Source organism: Amia ocellicauda, chromosome 11 (genome assembly GCF_036373705.1).
Source record: "Amia ocellicauda isolate fAmiCal2 chromosome 11, fAmiCal2.hap1, whole genome shotgun sequence".
Lineage (NCBI taxonomy): Eukaryota > Metazoa > Chordata > Actinopteri > Amiiformes > Amiidae > Amia > Amia ocellicauda.
This window is the reverse complement of record NC_089860.1, coordinates 29,406,206-29,421,617: the sequence shown is the minus strand read 5'-3', so window position 1 is coordinate 29,421,617 and position 15,412 is coordinate 29,406,206. Positions and strand designations below refer to the sequence as shown.

Genomic DNA, 15,412 nt, shown 5'->3' with positions numbered 1-15,412 from the left:
GGTGGTGCAGTGGTTAGTGCTGTGGCTGATACAATGGCTGATACAGTTAATATCCGAGTGCATTAAACACTGTGATTCACAGACCGGTGCAGCGCCTGACTGGAGGATAATAATCGCATCAGCAGCCGATGGTATTATATTGTATGACAGCTGGCCGTGTTCAGGCTGTGTGTGTGAATGTGTGCAGGACAACCCAGAGACAGTCAGTGTGAAGGAACACGATTCATTAACGTGTCCATTTACAAGATTCATGAATGAATACATTAATACAGCAGATGTGGGTTTCCCTCTAAAACATGAAGGACTGGTTTAATAAATGCGTCCATAAACGCCAGGACTGAGACGCGCACTTCAGTTCAATTAAACCGGCTATATTGTATCCGGATGATTAATGTGAAACGTGTGTATTTTGTTCAACTGTAACTTGCGCTGGTTAAGGACGTCTGATTAGTACATTATAAATAATACGCAATAAATAGTGTTTGCATTACAAATCTGTAGTAAGAGTAATAAGTTAAGGGCCGTTTAAAAGACATGTATACCAGCACAAATGATGACGATAATAATACATATTTGATATTTATTTTATTGTGACGCATGGAACCGTATTCTTATGTGAACATGCTTGTGTGAATACAATGTTGTCTACACGTTCAGCTCTGAACAGAAACGCCGTTTACAATCCTGTAAAGCACAGAGAATAAAACGGACACAAAGTCCTGTCCTCTCAGCCTGTGAGGCTCTAGTGATGATCTGTCTCTGTTTTTAACAGGAACACAAACCAAACCCAGAGTCCAGGCGGCGGTGCGACACTGTGGCAGCGGGAGGAAGAGTCTGCGCGGCTGTGATTCATTGTGTCAGCAATGCATGCGTTTGTTGGGCGGAAACATGTTGTTAACCTTGATCGCCTGTATCAAATTGATGAATGGCCCCAAACATTCATATTTAACACTCCGACAATTTAAAAACTCCATAAAGTTGGCAGAAGAAAGCTGTACATTCTCAAAAACAAACGAGTTAAGCCTTTGATTGTAGAGTACATTTGTGCACACTCATAATCACAGTAGCGTGTGATACCACTGCATTATGTGCAATAATGAACTATTTATATTAATATACCAGTTTTAGTGATTTTACAAAATAGAAAAGCAGTAGATATTTAGTAAATATACGCTGAAAAAAAAAGTGCATTGATAATGATTGAGTGCAAATGCAAACAAAACACAAAACAATATGGAAGGGTTACTAATGCAGCCAAATGAACAAACTTCCACTTCAGGGCTATGGAAGAATCTGTGGGACTTTGTTTTGGGGGTAGATTGTGATTGTAATGGGTTTTTTAAATGTACTTTAGCATTAAAATCCCCAAACTTAATGTATGATGAAATGTGATTCATGCATTTTACTGCACTGTAACAATACTGCAACATTTAAACTATGTATTCCTCGTATGATGCACTTATTCTTTATGCTTTAATGTTGTGACATGATTTGGCTTGGTGTTCCACTATATACAATTAAGATTGATTGATTTAATTTAAATGAGGATTAAAGATTCTCACTGTCAAAAATAAAAGGCACATATTCCAAAAATGATTGAGCTAGTGAAGTGCTATTACTATTGCTTTTTATATTTATAAATGTACAATAATCTGTGAGCAAAAATGGAACCTGTATATTTATAATCTTTTTTGGGAAGAATATGTGCAGCATATTCTGCAGCAGACTCCCATTAGCAGACTGGAGCTGCACTTGCTCTCCAGACTACACTGTAAAACCCAATAAGTTAACTGAACAAAAAAAAAAAAGTTGAAACTGATTACATCGAACATTTTAAACACTAATTCAATTTTATAAGTTAAAGCAACATTCTTTATTAAGTAGCTTTAAACAGGTAACTTTAATTGACACTAACTAATTATTTTAAATTAAAGAAGCATTCTTTATTATGTTGCTTTTACTAAGTGATTTTAAGTGACACTTACTTAATTTGATCATTTAAAGAAACCTTCTTGATTAAGTAATTTTTACTAGGTATTTTGTGTTCATAGTACAAATTTAAATTAAGTACAGGTAAAACATTTGAATTACCTTTATCAAAAAGCATTTCATTTCTCATTAACAAATTCTCCACTTTGTTTACTTGGTTTTTAAATTAAATTAAGATGTACAAACTAATGCATTAAGTAACCAACTCAAAATTGCTATACACATTTTGAAATAAAAAAACAGGTCAACACAATTTAAATGCAAGTTACTCTTTTATTAAATAAACATAAAACATTAGCCAAAAATCACCTATAAAAACTGTTTGGCGAAATATATTCAAAAAGTGCAAAGGCCTTAAAAAAAGATTGACCACACATTGTTATGGCCTCTCCCTGTCTGCAGTTCTTGCGTCTGTTCATTTCTGTTGCAGAAGGCAGGTGGGAGAGGAGCCGGAATTACTGATAGGGCATATCTGGACATGTGCCTTGGCCTTGGAGAGCAACTTTGTAAACTTTGTTCATGCAGAGATTACTCCACTGCCAAAAGATCATTTTTAAGACTGAACACCTTGTGCCTTAACTTCCCATCCTTCAGGCCCATCAAGACTTTCTGGGTAAAGTCAAATGTGTTGGCCAACTCTTTTGGGTAACTTGGATGCAGGGCGTACATCAGTGCAAAAAGCATGACAAACGCATCAGCCAGTGTGCGGAAAACCATAACCATGTTACCCTCAAGTACAACCACAATCTTCTCTGGGCAGAAGAATGTGGCATCTGTTGAGTTGCTGTCGATTGAGAGGAGCCCAACTAGTATGTCATTGATGTCTGGTTCATCAGACTGCACCTCCTGAAGACAACAGACAACTGTTACTCCAAATTTCTAACAGCTGACTGCTAAACAATGCATCAGTGAAATATCAGGAGACAGTCAAAGAGAGCAGTCAAGCAATCAAAATCCATACATGTAAACACTGTAACTGACCAAAAGGATTAATTGTATGCCATGATTAACCGTCACGTAAATTCTAAACATGCTTACATCCCAAGTCTTCAGAAAGCTGGTGTCATCCTCATGCAGATAGGCAGGGAGAGCACGGAGGACAGCAGCACGTCTGGCATGAACGTCAACTTGTTCCTTAAGTGTGAGAACATATTCTTGATTCACTGTGGATGCTAATCAGCACAACCACACAATAATATGCATCACCCTACACTTGTCTTTATAAATGAGAGTTCAAGTAATCCTCATCAGGCAACGAGTGTAACCAACTGACCTGGAGGTCATACATCCTGTAGAGCCAACCCAGAACTTCAGACACTTTCCCTGTGCGAGCAGCTCTCTTCCTGAACAAGCGCAGAAGACAGGGGGCATGTTGGTCCAACACAGCATAGAAGTGGTTCTTCAGGTTCAAGTTTGTAATTCTGTGAAACTCGGCACAGATCTCCACAGATATAAAAAGTGTTTAAGCCAGAGTCTGTGTATAATGTATATATGGCCCTGTAGGGAAAAAACAAACATTGCAAAACAATTTTTTTTTAACTTTAACTATACTTGACTGGGTTCTCACTGACACAACCACAAAAAGAAACAATGTAATACATCTCAAATAGGTGTAGTAAGGAAAACATTTTACCTGTAACTCTATTTTAAGTGCTGGCCAGCGTACCAGGACCTCACCAACAGGTAGATCATCACTGATGACCTCTTTGCTTCGCAGAACAAAGGTGCTCTGCATTAACTTTGTAATCAGGACAAGATTTTTGTCTCTCATCTTTACTTCATCTACAATTTGCAGTCTCAGTTGTTCGAGGCTGGCAGCATCTTCACCTCTTGGGAAATTAGGGAGGAAGTTCACTTCTGCCTTCTTGGGTCTTTTGATGTTAGAGTGAGGAGCTTGTTTGTCTGGGTTGTTTCTACTACTCTTCCCAGAATTGACAGCTACCTCATGAAACCCAGCTTAGTGTGGTAGTTCCCCATCTTAAACTTCAGACTATTTTTCTAACCATACCAACCTGTCTGAGATCCTGTCTCTTTAAGACAAGGATGCTTTGTGACAAGTGCTTCTGCTACCACTGAAACTTCCTTATCATTGGGGTATGCTTTGAAGCTATGCATTTTGCCTGCATGCATTTTGTCCCCTAGATAACTTGAGCGTCTTCCCTGTTCTCTCATATGTAGCATTTCCCTCACCAAGTATGCGTTCTACCTCGGAGGAAAAAGTGGGCACTGGAAAAACATAAGGCCTCCTCTCAGCCATGGCATGGGAGTCATGGCATGGGGCAATATTATTGTGTCATCTGATGCTACTGAACTGGCATCACTCTCATATTGTATAACTTTTAGTACAGCCTTCTGTGGAAGTTCTTCAATGTCTACAAGGGAACATAGCTGCCCGTCAAAGTCTGGATCTTAGTATGATAGGCTAAAGTCAAAGTCTAGCTTGAACTTTTCCCCTGCATTAGACTGTTGGCCCATCTTTTAAAAAGGACAATTTTAACTCAAACATACTTCCTTCAAAGATACAATTAAAGAAGATCTTGACAGGTGGGTGGCTCTTTCAAAGTCTTGGATCGGGTGAATGCATATCATTGAAATTAATATTATGAACTCTATTTTTGCAGTGAACTCTATTTTTGCACTTTGTATTGCGCTTAAGTATTGTAAGTCCCCCTGGATAAGGGTGTCTGCCAAGAAATAAATCATAATAAATAAATAATAATATTCTCCCAAGACTCTCTGCAAATGCTCCCTTTACGGCTTCCAAATAAGGCTGTGCAAGACTTCTTTTTCTAAATGTATCTGGCGAAGAGAAAAGGTCTAGGCTATAACTTGAGAAATTGCTTCTACTACCAAATAGAGGTGGTTTAGCTCAGCCAAATATGTTTTTATTTAAAATTGGGCCTGTCACTCCAGGATTATCTCTGGATGGATTAAAGAGGACTTTCGGTTCCACTGGCTTAAGCGTCCGTGTCGTGCCATGCCATGCTGTGTCAGACGCGTCCCAGAGCTTTTTTTTGCCAAACCAGGCCGTTGTGAAGTCTGTCCCTCTTATGAGAGGAGCAGTGACTGTGAGTTCGGTTTGTGTTTGTGTTAAAATCAGAGACAGGAAACACTACGAGCGACACAGCCTGACGAGGAAAGGACTTTTCTGTGTATGTTTTATTCTTTGTGTTTTACATGATTGAAATCATGTTGTCATGTTGTCTATACACGTTTAGCTCTTCCTAATATAAATGTGTGTTTAAAAAGGCTGTTTACAATCCTGTAAAGCAGAAAGAATAAAACAGACACAAAAGTCCCAGTCTAGGATTCTGCATAGACTACACAGGACACCTCATATTCTCAAAAAATGTAACCCACAGAGATCATTTCTGTATTCAGTGTGAAAGGGATATTGCTTCTGGCTCTGCCCTTTAATGAGCAAATTGTGGAGTAAGAAACCTGCAAATTAGACCTTATTTTTCAATCTGAAACTGAAAAAGGAATGAAAATGCCTTGTCTAGATGCCCAAAATATTCAATTTGTTCCATTGTTGTAGCAAGATTATGTAACTCATGTAGGAATGTCAGAATGTAGTTCAGTGTAACTGATTTTAGAAAACAAAGACCATAGTTTACAACAAACAAAATAAGTCTGTGAATGTGAGTTCACCACTTTTTGAATTATTTTCTAAGTTCATCTGTCCGTTTCCCTTTGTGTTGCATTCAACCATATGTTAATCTCCTTCTCTCCCCTGAGTATTCTGTTCATGCCCCTTAAGGGGGTAACCGCCCCTTATTCCTTTCTATTTCGGCAGTTCTTTCCACTGCCAGAGAAATATTTGGTCTGACAAATTTCTCCCAATCAGGATCCTTGTATGTACAGTTAGGTCCAAGAACAAAACTCCCCAAGAACAAGCAGGATCTAAAGACACCGCAGTGCAGGCCTGGCAGAGCAGCACCAGGGAAGAAACCCAGCATCTGCTGATGTCTATGGGTTCAGACTTCAGGCAGTCATTGACTGCAAAGGACTTGCAACCAAGTATTGAAATTCACAATTTAATTCATGATTATGTCAGTTTGCCCAAGTACTTCTGAGCCCCTAAAATTGGGGGGACCACATATAAAAATGGGTGTAATTCCTACACCGTTCACCCAATTTACATGTAACTACCCTCGAATTAAAGATGAAGCTCTACACTTAAAGAAAATATTGATTGTTCCCTTTTGAATCAATTGTGGTGGCGTACAGAGTCAAAATGATGACAATTGTATCACTGTCCAAATATTTATGGCCCTAACTGTGTATATAAAAGTAGGCGAACGAGGTCACCGAGGATCGGTGTGTCGGATTGTCAGGACGGCGCGCCTGAGGATCCTGCGCGTCATTTCATCGTGTGGTCATATACGTCACATAACAAGTAACAAAGAAGCCGCACTTAAGTCTCATGAAACTTTGAACTAATTGATCAGCCCCGTTTCATCATATATAATAAAAATAATATATAATAAAATAAAAGAGAGATAGAGAGCTGAGCACCGCATATCTGGTTCCATGGTGTAATGGTTAGCACTCTGGACTCTGAATCCAGCGATCCGAGTTCAAATCTCGGTGGAACCTGAATTTTTATTTTATTTTTTATTTTTTTACTCATGTCGTCGCTGTCGAAAGGACGAAGTTTACTGTTATAATGAATAACAATTAGGTACACCGAATCACAAAACCCTCTTTGTCGAGTTGAGGTCTCACGTCGCTTCCGTAGTCTGCAACGGCTTTCTAACTCAAGACAGGCTGGGTTAAATGCGCATGCGTAACCTTCGCCTTGTGGAACCACGCTTTAGGGACCCTCGTAAATCCAATGGAAGAAACCAATACGAATACGAATATACATGATTGTATTTTAAGAAAAGGCAGAACAATTTTACACAGGCAATTCAAATACAGTATAAGAAATACAATACAGTACTTTGTATGTGGTGGTTTCAAAGCAATAAGCCAATTAATTTCTCCATTATCCAGCTCCGCATAGTCATCTGACAAAAGCCAATCCAAAATAAACACACAGCACAATCAGTCTTTATCAGATGACTTTTTATTATTTTAAAATCTGGAAACAAAACAAAACAAAACAAACAAAACTGCATGGGGAGTACAGGTGAACAGTGCGTACTGTGTATTCATGTTCGTTCTTTGACAGTGCTGAGTTTTCAGGTTACACCCGAGCAGACAAGGATTCTACTAAAGTTAAAACATGAAAAGATTTTCTTGTAGCTTTCCAGAAATCTGTGTACTACAACAACAAATCATAAAATGTATTCATCTTCTGATTATTATGTTACTACTGCTAATAATAATAACATCACATCACAATTGAAAACCAAACCAAAACACAAAATCACCAAACCTTTTCAAATATGGGTAAAGCCAGAAAGGTGTGGGCGGGCTTATTTTTCTATTCACATCTCAAAGTGCTTCAATAATAATAATAATAATAATACAAAAATAATATGCCTGAATGCTGATGAGCAGACATCTTATACTCTTATACTTCTTTGCTGTTGCAGTGCTCACTTTGGTAATTGCACAGAAAGCTAGGCGCCATCTGTAGTGTTTTCCCCAAATAAAACCCTTGTGGGTCTTGTGACACCCCCTGCCTTTTAATTACATTATATTATTTAACTAAATTGGCTTCAGTACATTTCTTTTGTGGCTTGATTTCCAACCTCCCACTCCAACATTGAATACAAACTCTGACTGCAATCAAACCCCTTTCTAATTTGTTTTACCATTCAAATTAATAACAGCTGCAGATTTCTTTAAAACTTCATGTATAATAATTTGAACCATAACCCATAGGATTACAAACCCTTCCTATTAATCAAGCACTGACTGCAGAGACTGTCCCAGAGTCTACCTCCTGATTGCAGAGTAGACCACTTCTCACATGTGGCCATCTGTGCAATAGTCACATTGATGTCAGATGTCAATTATAACAAATATTTCTGGATTTTTCATCTCTTCGTGAATCTGCATCGCTGAATATGTGATGGCTTTCACTTCGGTGCCCTGTGACGGAAAAACAATGGAAGGAACGCATTTCAAAGAAGTAGCAGTCAATATTCTCACCAAACAGAGTTAATGTTGCTTCCAAGTTCAGAGACATACATTTGTGATTTGCATACTAATTAAGAGAAACTATAAGGAAAGGGAATAACTTCTCAAGTCACAATAGTCCAAACTTCAGCTTTAGCTAGCTAATGCCCCGTTTCCACTGGCGGACGCCTCTGGGCCCGAACGCTTGAATGGGTGTTTCCACTGGTTTTCTGCATGGTTAACTACCGGTGCAGTGCCGTGACTAGTTCAAAATAAACTAAAGGACAATAATCGGAGTGGAAACAGCAGATTTTATTAATATTATATCAAGAACTGGACGGTGTTTCAGGCTGTTGTTTTGTGAATGGTGTGCAGGGTAGCTCCACAAAGACTATCAGTATGAAGGCGAACACGATTTAGTTAATGTGTACCTATTTACAAGTTAAATGAATGAATAAATAAATACAGCAGATCTGGGTTTCTCTCTAAAACATTAAGGACTGGTTTAATAAATGCGTCCATAAAAGCCATGACTGAAACGTGCACACTTTACTTAAATTATACATGCTATATTGTAGCTGCTGTTACTGTATGATTAAGAACATAAGAACATAAGAAAGTTTACAAACGAGAGGGGGCCATTCGACCCATCGTGCTCGTTTGGTGTCCATTAATATCTAAGTGATCCAAGGATCCTATCCAGACTTTTTTTAAATGTTCCCAAACTTTCAGCTTCTACCACATCGCTGGGGAGTTTGATCCAGATTGTGACGCTTCTCTGTGTGAAGAAGTGTCTCCTGTTTTCTGTCTTGAATGCCTTGAAGCCCAATTTCCATTTGTGTCCCCGGGTGCGTGTGTCCCTGCTGATCTGGAAAAGCTCCTCTGGTTTGATGTGGTCGATGTCTTTCATGATTTTGAAGACTTGGATCAAGTCCCCATGTAGTCTCCTCTGTTCCAGGGTGAAAAGGTTCAGTTCCTCAGTCTCTCAGTAGGACATTCCCTTCAGACCTGGAATAAGTCTGGTTGCTCTCCTCTGAACTGCCTCTAGAGCAGCGATATCTTTCTTGAAGTGTGGAGCCCAGAACTGTCCACAGTATCCAGATGAGCTCTAACTAGTGCATTGTACAGTCTGAACATCACTGCCCTTGTTCTCAATTCTACACTTTTGACAATATACCCTAACATTGTGTTTGCCTTTTTATTGCTTCCCCACATTGCTTGGATGGAGAAAGTGAGGAGTCCACGTAGACTCCTAGGTCTTACTCATGCGTTACTTCATCTAGATCTGTACCTCCCATAGTGTAATTATAGTGGACATTTTTGTTACCTGCATGTATTACCTTGCACTCGTCCACATTGAATTTCATTTGATTAATCGTGAAACATATGTATTTTGTTTCAACGGTAATTCAATGGTAATGATTAAAAGAGTCTGCTAAGTTAGTTAAAAATAATATGGCAAGAAGTGTTGTTTGCGAGTCAGAATACGGACGCTTAAGCCAGTGGAAATAAAATCACTTTAATGTACACTGCTGGTTGTGCAAAATTTGTGTTTGCTTGCCTTTGTCATTATCCCATGATGTTTTTGTTTTTGCTACCACAAATAGCAGCCGCAGCCTGGACCACTTCAGTCATGCTGTTATTTTATCAGCTGCTGTTAGGACACTGAAACGCTGGAGCAACTAAACACAACCAGCAGCATTGGGACCCCGTGTTTTATTATTTATTTCCCCTCCACCAATTCCAATGAAAAACAAAGAAAAAACAAACCCAAATAGCTGCTGTCTCTGACATACAATCTGACTTGAAGCCCACACACTTACCTGAGGGTGCTTAGATATTTTGAACTCTTCTCCCCACCTATAGAAAGATAAACAGGGAAAAAACATCAGAGCTCGGCATGTAGCAGACTGGAAGCAGGCAATCAGAGGCTGGGATTCACCTGCAACAAGAGTTAAGAACAGCCTAGTCCCGGAATCTGGTTCTAGAATTCACTGACGCAACTAGAAACCACAGAGCTTTCCTCTGCTTGCCCCTGCCGCCTAAAAAGTTAACTCACAGTGAATTATCATTAGCCTTTGTATTTATATCACGGGTGGTCTTGTCTCTCTCTATACACCCCCACACAGCCTCAGACACAAGGAATTGCAGTAATAACAGGTTTACTGATTACACACACACATGCGCTGAGAAGTCTGTGTGATTACTTAACATATAACATATCTATTAAAATAATGTTTTTTTCCCCAGTCAAGATAATAGCAGCAAGTTAATGTGCAAAGACAGAATAGGGTTCACTCCCAGACGTTATTAATCAGTATCCTGGCTCGTGTAAGATTTTTTTTAATTAAACAATCAAACAATAAATTAGTGAAGCAAACAGTCAAACAGTGCAAAGTATTTTGAAAAAACAAACCCACAATAATAATATAAAGGAAATCACACATACTACTACTACTACTACTAATAATAATAAAAGCAAATAAAATAAAATAATTAGGCCTAATAGAGCATAGACTGTCCGTGATACTTATGTATATATGATTATTGTTATTATTACTATTATTTCATATATGGTGCAGCGCTTACCCACTTAAATGACATTTACAGTCACAGCATAGGGGATGTAATAATAATAATAATAATAATAATAATAATAATAATAATAATAATAATATCCCCTGTGCTGTGGCTGTATATGTCATTTAAGGGGGTAAGCGCTGCACCATATATGAAATAATAGTAATAATAGTAATAACAATAATCATTTTATTAATATTATTAATAATAATAAAAATATATAATAATGTTTTTTATTCCAATACTATACATGCTATGATTGCATTGTGTATTGTCAGACTACATTTAAGTACAGTGTAAATATTTATTCACATATGTGACTGCTTTGTATTGTAAATCGCTTTGATATGGCCTTGATCACAGGGCAGGTTTTAGTATGTGATCTCCGGGCGCTTTCGGGAGCCACCGGGCAAGTTTTAGGACGACCCTTACTTAATCTATAGCAGTGAAAGCCACTACATCGCTTTCTATCTCACAAATATATTTGTCTCTCTATATATCTCCCTGTATCATTGTAAAGGTAAACGCAAAACACAGCACACACACAGAGTTGCAGTCTGAATGTATTCATCCTCTTTACTGGAAATACTCCAAATTATTTCTCTGTCTTACTGGCACAAGTACAAGCACAATCTGAACCATTGAACTAAATATAAAACTATATATACGAAAGGGTATGAAAACAGGAAAGGACATGTTGAGGATTAAAAAGAGGGTCAAAGGGACACCAGCAAGCAATTCATGCAATATCATGTTTCTCAAATGCTGTAGGAAAACAAAGTATGAGTATTCTTGATGTGACATGCCCCCATGTAAATGATCACCACATGAACTGAGACTGGATGACTAAGAACCAAAAATGGGGCGGACAGCTTTTATCTTCTCCATCTGAACTGATGCAAAATTTGGTGGCACTTCTTGGAAATTTTCAAAGATAACAAATGTCATTCCCTAAATAAGGTAGAACTGGAGGAGCAAAGCATGGCATGCATGTCATATGATATCTAGAGGTCATTCCTCTGATTAAACTACCCACAAACAACATTTTGTTACTGAAGCAACAGAATCTGTAACACAGAACAATCCAACAAGGCCAAGAAAAAGGGAAAAGACCAAGAAGACCTTGTAACAGATGAGAAGATTAAATGAGAAGCTTTGCTGGTATGAGCTGGGAAAGAGACACTGTAAATCAAAACACGTAGGTGAAGCCTCCTTACAGCATTGGAGCATCAAAGGCTGCTGCAGTTTGGAACTGACCATTGCCAATCAATGCGAGAATGATATCACCGTGAATTCAACTGAGTGAGCTCTTACCCAATGGATCGGATTCGGAAGCGCATTCGGTCTATGTGTAGGACCTTCACTTCCTGGAAAAAAATAAGAGTAAGAATTAGGGAGCCTACATCTATATTTCTCTCTTTTTAAATGTAATTACACAGGGGAAGCACAAGATACGTGTTGTGGTGGTTAATGTCTTCTTGGCCATCTCAGACAGTCAAGTCTCAGCTTTCTTAATCATCCCTGCATGAGTCAGTAGTTTCCAAGACGCATGAGGAGGGATGACAGATGTGCATGAGATTTGAGTCAGAAATGACCACAGAAACTGAAAGTTTAAGCTGTGACTCACATTGTCACTGTCACCATAACACTATCCAAACAGACTTACTCTGGGAATGAAGAACTGATCTGCGCTGAATTTAAATAGCCAGTCATCCAGGAAGTGGAAAAGAAGGGACAACATGTCTTCACCTACATGGGAGAAGAAGCAAGTGTCACTCCACTTAATCAAGAGAGGGTAGTGCTGACAAAGAGTTTATTTAAAGTCACTAACCACATTTGTATGATGGAGGCACATGGAGATATCAGCTGAAACGATTGAGCAACATTAACTTTGTACAGGCAGGATAACGAGAATACCTCGCTCTCCCCAGCCACTCTGTAGGATGCTGCCAAAGCAACCATTCCTGGTCATTCACTATCCTGTACCTCATATAAGAAACAAAACTGAAATACAACACACGCAGGGCCCGGGTTCAAGGGATGTGAGTGTATGCTATCTCACCTTCAGATTCTATCTCCACTGTGTCAATGGGCTCCACTGTCTCGGTGTCTGTCATGTACCCAAACATTGCCATGGCGCACTGCTCAAATGCTTCCTCTAGAGTTTCACCCCAGGAGTGCAGTCTAAAATGAATATTGAAACAAATTAACCATTTCAGAATGGAGATCAGTGTATCTCCATAAGTCACCCAGTGAAGATCTGATTTCCACAAAGGTTTCTGTCTAAAGTTGGCAAAGACAAGGTGATTTATAGAGGATCTCAGAATACAGCACCTTAGCAGTTCACAAGAAGCACCTGTATCACAGAGAACCTCAGTACAGTTGCAGGATCACGATTATCACACAAAAATTAATATATCAAAATGGAAATATATCAACAAAGAGAGTGAGTGTTCTAGTTGTAGTGAATATATGAGAAATAAAACAATAAAGATTTATATTTGTACTCTGATCAAACCAAAAAAGACTTACTGAACATCAGCTGTGTGGTCAAGGTCTGAAAATACAAAAACAAATATTGTTGTTAGGCTGCACAAGTTTTTAACATTTAATTCACTGTTTAATTAGGAAAATAACAGGCAGAAGTACATAGTAGCTCAGAGGCCAGAGGATTTGTAATTCTCTATGAGATGAAAACACACAGGTTTGAATCAATCTCTGGCAACTTAAAATTACTGTATTCTATTCAGATTCTGTAGACGCTCGTTAACACAAAATGTACAATTGCAAGAGATAAAACATTATGTTAATTAAGTTTCTTATTTCTTTCATTCTCCTTTCTTTGTTGCTTGTTGGCTTTCTTTCCCTCATTGAGATTTTAGTACTTCTGTTGTATGGTTGAATTTAAATCACACCATGCAACAAATGGAAAACTTGGCATTCCCAACAGACAACAAACAATAATTATTACTATTTTTGATTTCTCAGGAGATGCCCTTATCCAGGGTGATATAAGAGCATTACAAATGTGCAGTAATACAGTACAGTTCAAAACATAATACAATTTCAAGTTCAAAATTACACAAGTGTATTGGAAAATATCCATAAAATACAAAATATAAGTCCTACATCCTGGATTGTAATAGCTAAATAATGAATTACTAACTGAAACTGAGGACAAAAAAAAACGGCCATCAAAAATATAGGTTAGATTTTCCAGGGTGATATGATGTCTAATAAGTGAAAGTAGCAAATATCAATGTCATGTCAACAGCATGATAGGTGATATGAGTATCTCCCATATCAAAATATGACATTCTGCCACCCCGTAATAGATTGTTTCAGATGCAGATGGGTTGAAAAGTAAAACCAGCCGGTATGAAGAGCATTTACCAATTCTACACTACTTTCCTTATCAATTGTGTACATACTCTACCTGATTGTAGATTGTTCAACAGAATTCCCCATGTGTACAAGCTTACTGTAGGCTATACAGTGTGGTAAATGCACAGTAAAGTGCAGGGAAGCCAATTTAAATTATTATGAAACAAGTTATAGTATAGTACAGTATAGTATAGTATACCACAGAAAACAACTTAAAGCAAAGTAAATGCATTGCATAACCATGACAGCAGCATGAGAAAACTGTCAAATGACTGTACCTACCTAGTAGACTTGGTTTTATTATTTCTATTTATAATCAAAATTAATGTAGACTGTCATTTGGCAAGAAATAGTCTTAACAGATAAAAACAAGTGTTACCTTTAGCATGAAAATGTAATTAATTACATTTTGGAAGACAACTATAACAACATCAACAGCTATACTGAATAACTAGAGTCAACGGTGCCACCTAATTGCACTGTAGGAACTGACCAGTATAGCTTACATACATGACTCGCACTTCCTGCAATGATTATTATTAATAACAATGATAGATAAAGGACACAATGTATATGTATATTGTCTCTAGATAACTCCTCACATTCAAATTACACTCTAATACTGTGCATTGCGTCACAAACACTGATCATGTAAAATCCCAGTGTGTTTCACTCGCGATCTTCCCGGGAAAGATGTCGCAGCCGCTCATATCGAGATTTCATCATTCATAGCTTTCAAAAAGTTCACAGAGCCACTCACATTCATATTTCTTCTTGATAGCCGGATATTTTGCTTTCAGTTTCTTCTGCTCCTCCGTCAGATCCAGTTCACGATCATTCATCCTGATGTGATTTTAGTTTTAAGCCACTTCCCTGAATGTTAATAATTCAACAGCAGGCCCGCGTCTCGCACCAGGAAGAGCAATGCCTCCGCTTCCCGTAAGACTCGTAAAATAGGAGCATGACGTTTTATTTGTATGAGTGGTAACCGTGCATAAAAAATTAAATACACATCGAACACAATTCTTAATAATTGCATTAACAATAGTTTTAAAATAAATAAAGTATCACTGTTCGAAAAAGTCATGTAAAGATCAATTTACATTTTAAGACTACCTAGCTAGGTCTTGCTAGTTTATTCAACCACCAGTACATTAAGATAAGACGAGCACCGGCTTCGTTTGTGTGTTCAGTACGTTACTCCAGATCAGTCGCATTTTGTCTTCATAATACTCACTGCAAGAGGTTTGTAAATGTAAGAATAAATATTAGGTCTCCAGGTATATGTGGATACGCGCTGTGGAACCTAATTGCGCGTCAGTTTGTTTCCCGCCGGGACGTTTACCCGGAGGCGGGTGCGCGGGTTCTGATTGGTCGCCTGACTTTC

General features: G+C 38.2%; 1 protein-coding gene and 1 non-coding gene across 2 annotated transcripts; one reads left to right on the top strand and one right to left on the bottom strand.

Moving 5' to 3' along the window:
• The first annotated feature begins 6,516 nt into the window (after window positions 1-6,516).
• On the top strand, window positions 6,517-6,588 carry trnaq-cug (transfer RNA glutamine (anticodon CUG)). Its single transcript has one exon. It is a non-coding gene; the product is annotated as a tRNA-Gln (tRNA).
• Window positions 6,589-7,042: 454 nt separating this feature from the next.
• On the bottom strand, window positions 7,043-15,332 carry zbtb8os (zinc finger and BTB domain containing 8 opposite strand). The gene is made up of 7 exons (XM_066717345.1): window positions 14,786-15,332; window positions 13,174-13,198; window positions 12,704-12,825; window positions 12,308-12,390; window positions 11,956-12,008; window positions 9,885-9,921; window positions 7,043-8,034 (listed from the first exon to the last, which is right to left on the bottom strand). Exons 1-7 carry the CDS (start codon window positions 14,865-14,867, stop codon window positions 7,945-7,947), a joined length of 492 nt encoding a protein of 163 aa, XP_066573442.1. The 5' UTR covers window positions 14,868-15,332; the 3' UTR covers window positions 7,043-7,944.
• Between the last annotated feature and the right edge of the window lie 80 nt (window positions 15,333-15,412).